Here is a 13,533-nt window from a genome sequence, read left to right as displayed (position 1 = left end):
AATTATGCATGGCTATCACTAAGACAAACTGCTTTGAGGGACTCTATTCAAACTCAATGCATCTGGCTCAAACATTCATGAAAAGGAGGTATTCTTTCCATAAGTCATCCTCCCTCTCACACTGATAGCCTATTACGTTTTCAAAGGCAAGCTTGACTGATATAAGCCTGCAAAGTTATTATTATTTTTTTTAAATCCAGAAGAACATTGTTAATTATAGCTGTATGTACTGACTTCTGAACAAATACATCAGGAAACATTCAAGACTATTGCTTGGATCAAATAAAGAAAAACCACCTTCAGGTTTTACAGTTCTGAATTCCAATAGAAATAACCTCTTGCTTTGTCAGTTTGTCATGAGAAGAGAATCTAAAAGCTTTTTGCTGAAAAGCAAGGTTTTGCTTTGCTTTAAGGTAGTTTAGCTGCTACATTAAGAGCTACACATCCATTTATGAAAAAGCAGGAAGCATCTCCCTTGTTTACTCTTTATTAATTGTCAATTCACAAGCACAACATTTCAACATCTCTTGCCAACCACAAACAACAGTAATACAGCACTGGAAAACATACCTAAACCAAGTATTTGCCACTGAAAATTTGCCTTTTCTTTGTACTTTGGCAAAACAAATGGTCTATGAAAGCCAAACTAGTCTGAACTTGCCACTACCAGCCACATATCTCATCTCTTCTATCAGTATCTGACTGTTCTTTCCCAGTTAAAGGTGACTGATACAGACAGATACTTTTTTTCTACCGAAAACAGCAAAAAGCAATTTCAACAGCCATGATTCATCTGTAAGCTCAGAACCAACAGCTTCATCCTTCAGATAATAAAGCATTTTTTTTGCCAGGTCTTTCAATGACTTTTCCTTCTTTACCTCAACAAAGAAGAATTTACGAGTATCTGTTCAAAAGATTACTTCATTGGTTTACACATTTTCATTTGTGATAATGAGCCTGGTCTACAAGCTCATACACAGCTACATATTTCATATTCCTCACTGTAATATATGCGAAGTAGAAGCAAGAAATTAATTGCAGAATTAGAGGTGTCGTACTGCAGACCAGCAAATAAAACCTCTTCTTATTTTTATTTTTACTGTAAGGCCCCAGCAGACTTTTTGGACTACTTCAGTTCCATCATACAAGATTATCTAATGCCCTAGTTACTACAGATTAAGAGAGCTATGTTCTTGCTTTAGTCATATATAGCTTTGTTAATACTCACAACATGGATGATTTCTGTTTTACCTTGGAGATAAGGTATACTGTGTAATTCAAAAAGAAGCTATTAGAATTTCACATCACCAAACCCTACAACTGACATCCAAATTTGAGAACTGCAGTAATGTGATAAGACGTTTTAACAGTTACTCCAAAAACAGGGCAGGCAAAATAAGGTTCAAAACCAAATTATTCAGATTTGGAGCAACTCCTTCTGCTACTTAAGGATTAAATCAATCTTTACAAACTAAGCAACTGACCAAAATCCAACCTAAGGCTCAGGAAGAGTTCAAGAACTTCAGGCTGACAGTTATCTGAAGAAAAAATGCTTATCAATAATCTTCCCACTAAAGCCTGCCATGTAGTGAGACTGACCAGAAATCACAAACCCAATCTGCTGGTTTTGCCATGAGTTCCACATGGGCATTTGCTTAACTCATACTGCTTGATGCTATCGTGTACACTGAAATGGTTTCCACAGTAAGGTGTGACATACTGGATGAAAACTATCAAAACATCTTTGTTTTAAAATTATGAGTAGAACTGTGATGACAACATAACTCATTTGTTTTCCCTTTAAAAAAAAACACCAAACAAACCAACAGTTGTTCCCAGCTATTTGAAATACTTTGCAGCTTTGATAAAAGGCTTATTTATGTATTTCCTAATCAAAGAAGAAAGAGTTTTGATCAAAATAAAAGAGAATTCCCCTAATACTACGACTTCAGGCATATACTTGCTCATTTTTCTTACAGAATTATAATTTTTCTTCACAATAAGATTCATGGTCTCGTATAAAGTACTCTCCATGTATCTTCTGTACAACAATTAAAACATAAACTTTTCAGATGGAAATACCATCTTCCTGTTAGTTTCAACCATTTAAGAATTTAATTTTATATTTTAAAAGACATTAAAACAATAAAGTTTAAACTTTCACAACAAAAGAGTGTTTCAACAAACACTATCATTTCATTTGCCAAAGCTCAAGTGAATGTTCCATGAGTACAATTCTAAATTGGCAAGTATTCCAAAAGAGCCAGAACTACCTGTTGTTCATATAATAACTTATTTGACAGAATTAAGCTACCTTTGATTAGAAGGAGACAATGGCACACTACCTGAATCGTTGCGGAGGTATGATGACATGGCTGGGATGAGGCAAGACTGACTGAGTAGCTCTAGGAGAACGGATGGAAGAGCAGTGCTGTTTTGTCCTCTCCCCTCATGGCTAGTTTGGGTGTCCCCATTTGATGTACTCCCAGCAGGGTTTATGTAACTGGCAAGAACCTGAAATACACAAAAATATGTCATCAAAACTTAACTATTTTAGGCAAAACAACTTCCTTCCCTTAAGGAAGACGCCACAATACCTTAGCAGCTATCCTGCCAATTCAGCACTGGTATTTTAGTTCAGCAGACCCAAAGATGTCTCAGAAGAAATTCTCTATACAGTTAAGAGATCATGATTACAACTTTTGTTAATGATAAAAATAAATATCATAATTCTGAATTACCTTAGAAGTTCAAGTAATATGAATTCTGACAAACCTGCTGGAGTTACTCGAAGCAGGAGTTTGCAGGCTCACACTGAGACATTGCAGCTGATGAGTCCCATTCACTTCAGAACACCAACTAGCAACAAAAGATGTGTGTTTTGCTGGTGGTGTTTTTTTTTTTTTTACAGCAAATGTTTCAAAAACATTTGTAAATTCCTTTTGGATGGGACTTCAAGGTTTACAGACGAAATGACAAGTTACAGTGAGCATGACGGTTATTTGGAACAACCACTTGTGAGCACGGCTCTTGCTTAAGTGAACAAAGAGCAACCTTCCCCATGGTGAAGGTAGGAGTCACCTCACACTGCACACCTGCTCCTCCCTTCCCAGGTCCTGACCATGTGATGTACATGACGTACAGCCTAATGTACTTCCATGGGACTGATTTGTGCAGTTTTAGTTTAAAACCAAGTAGGCTTGAAAGGCTGTATTATCTGAGATCTCAGGGGCTCTATTCACCTTTTCAGCCTTTTCTCCTTTATTTCACTCTCTTTTTGCTCTGACCCCATTAACATGGTATTTTGTTGCAGCATCTTACCAACACCTCCATACAACAGAATTTCTCCAAACAACCTTTCTAGAGAAGAGACCTTTGGATGGCATAATACAAAACACTGCCTAGAAGTTCTGTTGAGAGCTACTTCAGGTGATTTTCCACTTTCTTGCTTAGGAAGGTTGTTTCAGATTTTATCTGATTTGCTTTTGCAGGAGACATGATACTTGTGCCTTGTAATCTACAGTGACTGAAATAACTGATTGTATCAAAATGATAACTTCATCAGTCAGGTCATGGCATTTTCAAAATTTTATCTCCTTTGTGCTCTGCCCCTGCAGTGAGTGTACCTCATGCATCTGAGGTGACAGTTCTGTGAATGAAATTTTTCACGACTAGACAATCTCATTTTCCCTACACTGACCTAAGATAACAGGGGTTGGTTCAATTTCACAATGGACTGAAAAGCCTAATTATGCACTATTTTCTTCTTCCTAGCATGAGGCATTTGGAAGGCAGACTTTCACTAGTGATTTGCTATTGTCATTTAATTGACATACTCATGATTTTATAGTATATCTGAGTGAGGTCTTCTTATACTGATGTAACACATTCATTAGCAGCAGTAACAACCACAGGCATTTCCTTGAAGCAGACCAAAAATATGTGAGAAATGAACAGGTAAGATTAGTTGCCATAAAGCCCAAAATGCCTGTTCCCACATTCTCCTTCTTTAATGGGCAGTTTTTACTTTTCATTGAATGCAGCAACATTGACAGAAGTATGTGACAGCTCCAGGGAAACACAGTGGAATGTTTCTTGGTTCACTAATCAGAACTGTCCGCCGGGCTTACCCATGCTGGTCTTTTTTATGCAGCACCCTAGTGATGTCTGAAAACAGCCCCACACAAAACATGATCTATACCATTTTTCATGTGCACAGGTGGTTGGTTGTACATTATTTTTTGTTCAAAATACCATAATTACTCTGCTATATGACTTAAAAAAATACAAGCTCCATTTTTACTATGCAGTTCTAATTTTTCAAGCGCTTATCATTAAAGTTTTGTTATTACACACCTGTAGAAGGCAGGTCACATGCTCTTCTTCTAGCCTTTGCTTAGTCAAAGCTTGTTCAACATCCCATCCTGAAGCTGTGGAGCCTGTTCCAAAGCCTGTACCCTTGGCCCAGTACAACTGCTGTTCTTCTGTTGATGCAGTGTTGTGTGTACTCGACACCTGCGGCTAAGTTAAGAAAAGTCACAATAATTTCATGGTTTTCATCTTATGAACAATGTATTTAGAAAACCTTTGTTCTGCAAAAGAATGTAATCCCAACTTATTAACATCATAAAGATATCATCAGGATTCGGTGAAATTCAAAGCTTTAGATAGGAAAGACTTCGCCACATACATGGAGTTCCAGTACACATCAGCCCAAAATTGTTGCCAGTGGTTCTTCAATTTGACCAGAACTGTAAGCCCATTTTTGTTTTAAGGTACTACTACTGCTTAAATGACGAAAGGTATCAGAATGCTACTTAATATCAAGATAAACATCACAGCTCTGTAATCATTACTGTTTAGCATATAGTCAAGTTTAATAACATATTCAGAATGAAGGGGATGGGAGTAGAAATGTTATCAAAAGCACAAAAATGAAATGTTGAGATGCTCAAGCATGTGTTGATTTTGAACAAATGCCCCAAAATAGCAAGAGGTTTAAGTTACATGTATTGCACTGAAACACAAAATATTTCCTCTCCAGGTAAAGGGGCAGGGCGAGGGGAATATCTTGTCCTTAAAATCATCTGAGAGAATGCATTCTTCCAAAGGTGCTTGTTCAGGTTTTTCCAATGGTCTGCCTCACTGCATTTTACTAACATAACCCCAATATAATATTGTTCAGCTGTCATGAATATTTAAGTACTTATGTTAATTTTTAAATTTTACCATATATTTGGTGAAAAGGATGCAAACAAAAAAAAAAATCTGATCTGCACTTTTTAATCAATGCTCTCTCAACAAATTACATATTCAGCACCCTAAACAAGTGACTTAATTTTTGGGAGCATTGAGCACTTGCTACTTTCTTTACTGGGCGACAATTAGCCTTAATGGAAACCAGGCATGTGAGTAGATGCCCAACTTTAATTTGTAATACTTGATTTACAGCTCTGAAGTTTCATTTTCTGTTCTGTTCTTCTTCAATAAACTTTGTTAAAGGTTGTATTTGAAGGAAAAGAAATTACATATGAAATTACCACAACAATAAATAAAGTTACCACCTATGAACTACCATACTGAGAGCAATCTGGAATCACCATCTAACTTTTACGGTGGGAATGTAATGCATCTCTGTGATGATATAGCTGTGTGGTTATTCTCATGTAGACACTTGTCGTGGTTTAAACCCAGTCAGGTAGCTTGTTCACTCACTCCCATGTAGCTGACAACAATGCCGTGTCCGTCTCCCCCCCTGCCTCCCCGCATCTCCCCTTCCCCGCTCCCGGAGGAACGGGGAGGAGGATCTCCTACGGGTTGAAAAAACAGTCCAGCAACAAATCACCACCGCTACTATCAGCTACAACAATGATAAGGGAAAATAACAAGGGAAGAGAATACGATACCACCGGCCAAGAAAACGAGTTCCACCCGGAAGCCCGTGTCCTTCCGGGTAACTCCCAGTTACCCCTCACCCCGGGCATGACGTGCTGTGGTATGGAATACCTCCCCGGCTAGCCCGGGTCAGGCGCCCCGTCTCTGCTTCCTCACAGTGGCAGAGCATGAGCCTCACAGAGTCCTTGGTCAGGGTAAACATCACTTAGCAACAACCTAGAACATCGGCTTCACCAACACTGTTCTCAAACTGGAAGTCAAAACACAGCACTGTACCAGTTAACACAAAGGAAAAACATGACTGCTACTGCGGAACCCAGGACAACACTGCTCATTACATCACTCATGAACATGTTATGCCTTTAAATCTCAAGAGGACTGTCATAAGCACTGACTTTAAGCACTTAAGGGAAAGCCTGGCCCCAGAAATATAAGCCTCAGTGCAGGCCTGATGGATCTCTAGTTTCAGCTTACCATCTATCACCTGACAGATGCAAATGATGAGAAAGCAAGCTGTTTAAGAGGTCATGGTAGAACTGAAGCAGAGATAAAAATTAATGGTTGCCCTTTCCCTCCAAAAGCTCAAAAATTTAAGGCGTTAATGTGCCAGTAGCCTGACACCCCATCAGAAGCAGAGTATCTCAACTTCCCCTTCGACTAGTCATTAAAGTGAATTACTCTGAGGCACAGCTTCATCTCTTCCTTGCTCACCCCCTCAGTATCATCAGCTGATAAAATACAGACAGTCCTATACTTTGCAGCTACCTAGACGTATTTAGCCACAAAGAACTTTTTTGTGCAAGCCTCTGCCACAACAGTGTTACAGAGGGCAAGTCATGAAGTTTTTTAAACACTTTCATAGACAATAGCTGTTATGCAGAAATGGCAACTCAGAATCTTAAAAAAAAACAGGTTTCATTTTGGTGATTCACTCAGGATCTTGAACTCTATGGAAAAATTTTGTCTTTAGGTATCATTTAGTCATCAGTAAAATGGGTATAAAATAGTTGCTGCATTCATTCATTAATTTTCACAACTCATTTGTTTGTGAAGCATTTAAGAGGAAACAGTTTGTAGCCAGTAGAGTTTAGATGATGAACACTACATAAGGTAATGAGGTCATGCTATCTAACAAGGATTAAAGAACCACTATCCATTGAACTCATACACTGAAAAAGAAGGCCCTATAAAAGAAACTGATTACACCTTAATGCCTCATGACAAGTCTTCTTGGTTAAATTTCATGATTACTATGTTCATTTGCAACATGCAAGGACAATTACTTATTCAAGTTCTATTCAATTATTTTTTGCTTTTCATTCAAATGCCAACTCTGCAGAAATTAAGACTACAATGAAAGCGATGGGATTATTTTCTTTTCTATAGTTAAAACTCTTACTACTTCTCATAACACTAATGCTGCTGCTAAACTTACCTCTGCCTGGTTGGGACTAGAGTTGGGCACTCTTGGTGCATGGTGGCTTAGAGCAGAGAGACAAGCAAGGATAAGATGTATAGCCCCAATCTCCAGTGCCATGCGCCTAAGCAGTACTCCATCATCAGTAGTTAATGGTGTAGTGCTGAACAAACTGCGCAACACATGGAACGGCAGAGTTGGAAGCACATTTGCTGAAGGAGACTGCAGGATATGACCTAGATTGAAGAAGAAAAATATCAAACCCATATTTTCTTTTAATAGTTCAGTACAGCCTGCTAATCTCTGCAATAATCTATAAGAAACACATCCAGAAAACTACTATGGTCTTAAAACATTCGGATATAGTGAGCTACCTTCACAAAGAAATTTCAGCTTGGGAAGAGTGTAGAAGAAAGAATATTTTTTTATTTCTTTTATGGATTTTGTTAAGAAACAAACTTATAAAATCTGATTCACCATTTCCAGAAGGAAAATTTAGTTTGTGAATAATAGTGAGCATACTTCTGTATTTAACGACACTTCAGCTTGTTATTTCTGAATTAAGAAAACAAAGGAGGTTTAGACTAATTTAAAGAAAAAAAGTAAAATTCCAACTACAGCAAATTAAAGAATGCACATGGTCAGCTAACAGCAGCTCAGCTGACAAGGAGCTGCAGTTTGTCTTTTCTTTCTTTTCTTTCCATATTCATGTGCCTAAAGTGGGAATTAAGTCACTGACACGATCCAATCTGTGATGCTACTCAAGTAAGTTGAGCGTACGGTGAAATCCTAACAAAATTTTAATTAATGAGCTGCATGTTTCGTAGAATTATTTTAAATTTTTAACCCTTCAGCATTATGAACAAAAATTACTTTTTAAAGCTACATTTCAAATAACAGTGAACCATTAATGTAACATACTCAGATGTGGGACTGTCTCATTTTTTTCTGTATTTTACCACGCATTTCACATTCCTTCCCCAGTGCATATATAAAGAAATCTGAAAACTGAAAATACTTTAAAATAGCCAGCTCTGTTGAGAAGTTTGCTTTTCATCCTAAATATATTTTGTCCCTGATTCTTAGAGTTTATTATCTGTATTGTCATACTGATATCTAAACTGAAATGCATGTTTAAACTGAAATACATGTTTAAACTTAAATACGTGTGTCTATATTTGTATGTATATACTACCTAAGTATACATTTGTATGTATATAACTACACACACTCATACACACGAGTTAATGTGTATCTATCTGACACTCTGTAAAGACAGTAACACGAAGGAAACAAAAAGTCCTCTGGGATCTTCATAAATAAAACTGAGCACCTCTGGAAAAGAAGCCCATCCAATATACCTGCAGAACTGCAAGTGTAGCAAAACGGATATATAAGTTTTGCTCTTCATATTATGTGAACAAGTAAAGAGGTTCCAGGTGTATGAAAAAAATGCATTTTCAACAGACAAGTAGATTATATACAGAGAATGAACGGGGGCTACTGGGTAAAGCTGATCCCACATTTCATTGAGTTCAATTCAGAGGTTTGTCTTAGGAAATGGACAAACTGATTGTTTAGTCCAGCAAAAACAAAGGCAAGGAGGGAAGACAGTTCCTCCCAACAAATGCATTGGAGAAAGAAGAGCTATATATGATGAAGAACAATGCTGGCACAATGATAAATGGGCAAAAACTGGATATGAATAAATGCATGCTGAAAATGAAAGCTGCCCCTACTTATCAGGAAAATGAGGTTCTGGAACTGTACTCCAATAGCAATAGTGGATGCACACACAAAAAAGAAAGGACCCAGATTTTAAGGGTTTGAGCTGGTCTTTTTACTATTAAAAAAAAAATCAAATACTTATTTGCAATAACATGGGACTGGAACCATCCAAGGATATAAAAATGGGACTGCACAGAGTCTTTCAGGTAGTAACTACTTTATCCAGTTTATTCTTGTCTGCTGTCCTATAGCTTGATAGGGCAGAAACAAGAAACATAAGGGAGAGTAAACAAGACTCAGTTTCCCAGCTGGTCTTCTGAGCTACATGTTATCCACCACTCTATAGGCTGCTGAATAGACTATCTTCAGTTGACAGCAGCATGGAAGGAACAGCATTCTTTTCAAAGTCATTATGAAAGTCATCTTAAAAGTACTAAAACATCTTTCAGATACACTCTCCCAGTTTTTCAAAACACTAACAAATACAAATATTACAATTATATGCAGAATGACAGGTTGGGTTGCAGACACTGACTACAAATTGTCTCTTGACTCAATCTGTTCATTCACTGAAGGATACCCCATTTCTCCCTCTGAACTCACACCATTAAGGCAGAGCTCCTGCTTAGCTAATTTGATCACTTTGACCTTTAGATCTTTCTCTTATTTTCTTAAACAGTGTCATTCAGCAGTTCATTCTACTGGAGCTATGCTCCTATCCATATTATTCTGCATTTCGTTGCAGAATTATATGATGTTTTCTCCATTATTTGAGTGTATCCAGCTACTCGTATTGCTCTGTTTGAATGCACTGTCATCTTGACAGCATCACTCTAATTTTTATCAGCAGTTATTTTACAATTACTCTGACACTGAGATGAGAACACTTGAACGCTGATGACTGTGACAAAAACTCTGCCAGACAGAATTTAATATTTAGAGAAAAAGGCTATCAAAGATGCTATAGAAACACAGGTCTGCATAAACCAATTCTAACTTCCTGCTAAAGGCATTAAAGTGTAAATAAATTTAAGTAAAATGATCTAGCTGTGGTCTACAAAGAAACATAATAATTGCAGCACATACTTCCTTCACCATCATCTGTAACTCCCAACACCAATCTCAACAGACACTGAGCATGTTTCCGTTCTTTTAGCAGCACCTCAGCATAGCCCGGGAGACGAAGAAATAAACCAAAGGCAGCCAAAGAATGTGCAGGTATGGGAGACATAGTCTGAACTGTTGACTTGATCGGTGGAGGTTCTGCAGCAATTGTTTCTGGTGCTTCATATACCAATTCCCCTGATTGTTCGATGGTGACCCATTCAAACTGATCACTGTCCTTCTGCTTTTCCTGTGTGGTTGATGTAACCACCGGAGTGCTCACCTTAACCACAAAAACAGCAAAACAATTTTGTAGTCATTCATTCAATCAAACAGGCAAAAATGTTATTAAAGTTAGGATCTAAAGGACATGCATAGGACTCCATTAAAAAGTCACATGAAATACACTACCATTTACAGATACAGGGACCAGGAGAGACAACTAAAAAGGGCACCTGTTGTGTTTTTAATGTAGCTCTAGAAAGTCCTGCCTACACAAGCAAGCAACTCTGTTTTGCCAACCTAAAACTCTCAGTTAAAACATGCTGCTTAAAATCTAGAGGAATAGGAAACAAACTACACTGAAATAAAGAATACAAAGATTAGTTTACGTATCAGACTTAAATAAGGAATGGACCTTTTATTTTTAACATTAAACATCGAGTGTGAATTCAGATACCTGATTTTTGATTATGTGCTGCAAAAAGGAGAACAATTAATCATAATACCTTTAAAAAACTAAGAAGAAATTTGGATATTGACAGTCTTATAGCATCTTGTGCTCCTTGTGGGCTTTAGATTGATTCGGCAAGCTTTATTACTATTAATCTCCTAACACAACAGTCTGCTGCTCTGTTTTATGAACTATGCAGGAAGACTATGAGACTAGAGACTGTGAGACATAGAGGACTATGCAGCTAGGAAGTATGATAGGAATCAGAGTTTAAGGGGTAACAGTTGTAGAATTCCCCAGGAAACAGTCATACATTAGGTTAAAATGAAGGTATGACAGCCAGGTCTCTCTCACAACTAAACATCACAGAAGTTTCAGGCTTTTATGCTATTCAGATGAACTGATGCAATCATATTTAAAATTTTAGTATTTATCACCAGACTGCACCAGAAAAGATTAATCTGAAAAGCCCTTGCAGAATTTATTCAGAATACCAAATTCCTAATTAAAAGTCAAAGCCATGTTTAGCTGCATTTATTCCAATCACCTACACATTAAGAGAATAAGAACTATCAGTGACTTAGAGAAATATAAAAGTAAAATTAATGAATGAAGGGTCTGGAGAATTCATCAGTGTTCACTCTGAATCTTCAATTTGGTATTAATGCACTTAATTTGGTTTTATGGATCACAGAATTCTTATTCACTATTTGAATCCAAACTTACATCAAGCTAAATAATGGTGAAAAGAAAGTAACTTCTCAGGACTATAGTAAAAGGAAGGAAGGGATGACATTTCTCCTGGTCATAAGTTGCTTTTTGTCTGTTGCAGAATCCCTTCAAACAGACTTCCTCAATACATAATACACTTCATCAGTCTTGGATTTCAAAATACAATAATTGTTTACGTGAACACATTTCCTTAACTTTTGATTTCTGAACTGCACTGGTATCAGACCTCTAAAACATCTCTGCAGAACTATTTACAAGGAATTAATATAAATTATCTGATCTCACTAAAGGGTTCCTATTCCTGCCATAGCTTTGCAGTCAGGGTACTGAACAGCACCCTGTTCGTGAATTAATTCATGATTAATTTCATTCCAAAGGGAATAGATATTGACAGTCTCTCCTGTTAGGAGTATCAGGCAAAATTTCAAAAATAAAGCCAAACAGAATCTGAATAATTCACAGGTTATTTTTCCCTTTTTAATAGTTTGTGTACCAGAACAGCGGCCAAAGGAATAGTTTCACACTAATGCCACTGCTGACACTTCTGAAACACTTACCAGTGCCTCCAGAGAAACTCCGTACATAAGTATACAAATACAAGTTCTTATATTATCTTATAATTACTATTAACAAATATAAAGATAATTAAGATTATACAATTGTTTATGATTTACAATAGTAAATTTAACTAAAATAATCTGCTTTGAGAACTAAATTTCACTTAACCATTAAAAAAATGGTTTAATGGTTAAGTGAGGTGATCAACAGAAGTGAGGCGATCAACAGAAGTGAGGCAACCAGCAACAGCAAATTCATGCACTTATTCCACAAGGACATGGCTACTCAAGCAGACTATAACATTTAGGTGGACCAGGCTATGTTAAAATAGCACTTGCCTATTTTAAAGCAGTAACTGAGATGTCAAAGTGAACCGTAAAGAAACATGAGGAAAATACTATCCTTCAACACACACACACACACACACTTTTAGCATGTTTTTTTACACTGACTTTTTCACTCACTTGCTGAATTACATCAGGATAAAGCATAGGGAGTCTCTCTGCAATAAGGGCCAATCCACCCATTCCTGCAAAAACTTGCAGTGGAGACTGAATGGGACAGGTTTCAAGAAGTGATTCATCTAGAACTGCATCCATACACTCATCCCCAGGACTGATGGCTTCATCTTCAGGGCAAGGTCCCAGTAAATCCACATGCTCTACAAAAACACAGAGGAAAGAGAAATTAAGACAACATCATCAATATTCATGGTACTTTTTGGCAGTGATGGCAGATCGTAACTTGGTATTATTTATATAAAGCTACATGTTAATGATTACATTCTTAAGTTTTATTAAAACTTGATCTATACCTTCAAGTTTTTTAACTGTGTTTCATCTCAGAGATGAAAATAGGTTTGTTACTCTTCAGTAAGTTCATGGCTTAAGAAAGGGAAGACCCTTACTTAAATTAGTTGCACTTTTTCCTCAAAAGTGCTGAACAAGAATTCTCTTCTTCAGTTCTCCCTCCCATCATCTAACTCGGCATCCATAAATTTGTATCACCCATCACTCACCATACCTATCATTCTCACATCTCCTCTCTGTGAGGCGTCCAAATGCCCCTGTGCCAAAGCTGTGAAATTTAATGCTACTCTTCCTCATAAAAAAGATCAAGATTTCTATTTTTAACTTTCTACTCACCTCCATGCTCCCAGTTTCTGACTAAGCACCCTAATATCTTGTACAAGAGACAGAAGATTGTTTAGTATAGCAATGCACACAGGTTGTACATACAGCACCCTACCACAGTTAATTTTGCCAAAAATCATCCCTCTTTGCTCATTACTGCAGGAAAACTTCAGTGAATAAGCAATATACTTCATCTAAAAAAATCTGTATTGCAGTTATGTTGTTAAGTACTACAAGGCAGTGGTCCTCAAAGCCTTCACAACATATAGCCACATCAAGAAGCAGTTGTTTTG

The 13,533-nt window shown here is 37.1% G+C and overlaps 1 protein-coding gene across 8 annotated transcripts in view; it reads right to left on the bottom strand.

The window, feature by feature from the left end:
• BIRC6 (baculoviral IAP repeat containing 6) overlaps positions 1–13,533 on the bottom strand; it is a 173,177-nt gene that overhangs the window by 52,079 nt on the left and 107,565 nt on the right. For 6 of the 8 annotated variants that reach the window (XM_062629560.1, XM_062629558.1, XM_062629559.1 and 3 more), the window contains 5 exons: positions 12,560–12,768; positions 10,127–10,427; positions 7,331–7,548; positions 4,357–4,521; positions 2,346–2,514 (listed from right to left, as the gene is read on the bottom strand). In XM_062629560.1, coding sequence (XP_062485544.1) covers positions 2,346–2,514; positions 4,357–4,521; positions 7,331–7,548; positions 10,127–10,427; positions 12,560–12,768 — 1,062 coding nt within the window. The remainder of the gene's footprint in view (positions 1–2,345; positions 2,515–4,356; positions 4,522–7,330; positions 7,549–10,126; positions 10,428–12,559; positions 12,769–13,533) is intronic. The other 2 variants (XM_062629555.1, XM_062629557.1) reach the window with 1 other exon arrangement.

Source organism: Pezoporus occidentalis, unplaced genomic scaffold, assembly GCF_034315485.1.
Source record: "Pezoporus occidentalis ecotype Australia unplaced genomic scaffold, CSIRO_AGI_Poc_V1 ctg34, whole genome shotgun sequence".
Classification (NCBI taxonomy): domain Eukaryota; kingdom Metazoa; phylum Chordata; class Aves; order Psittaciformes; family Psittacidae; genus Pezoporus; species Pezoporus occidentalis.
Note: the sequence above shows the minus strand (reverse complement) of the source record. Positions and strands in the feature narration are given on the sequence as shown.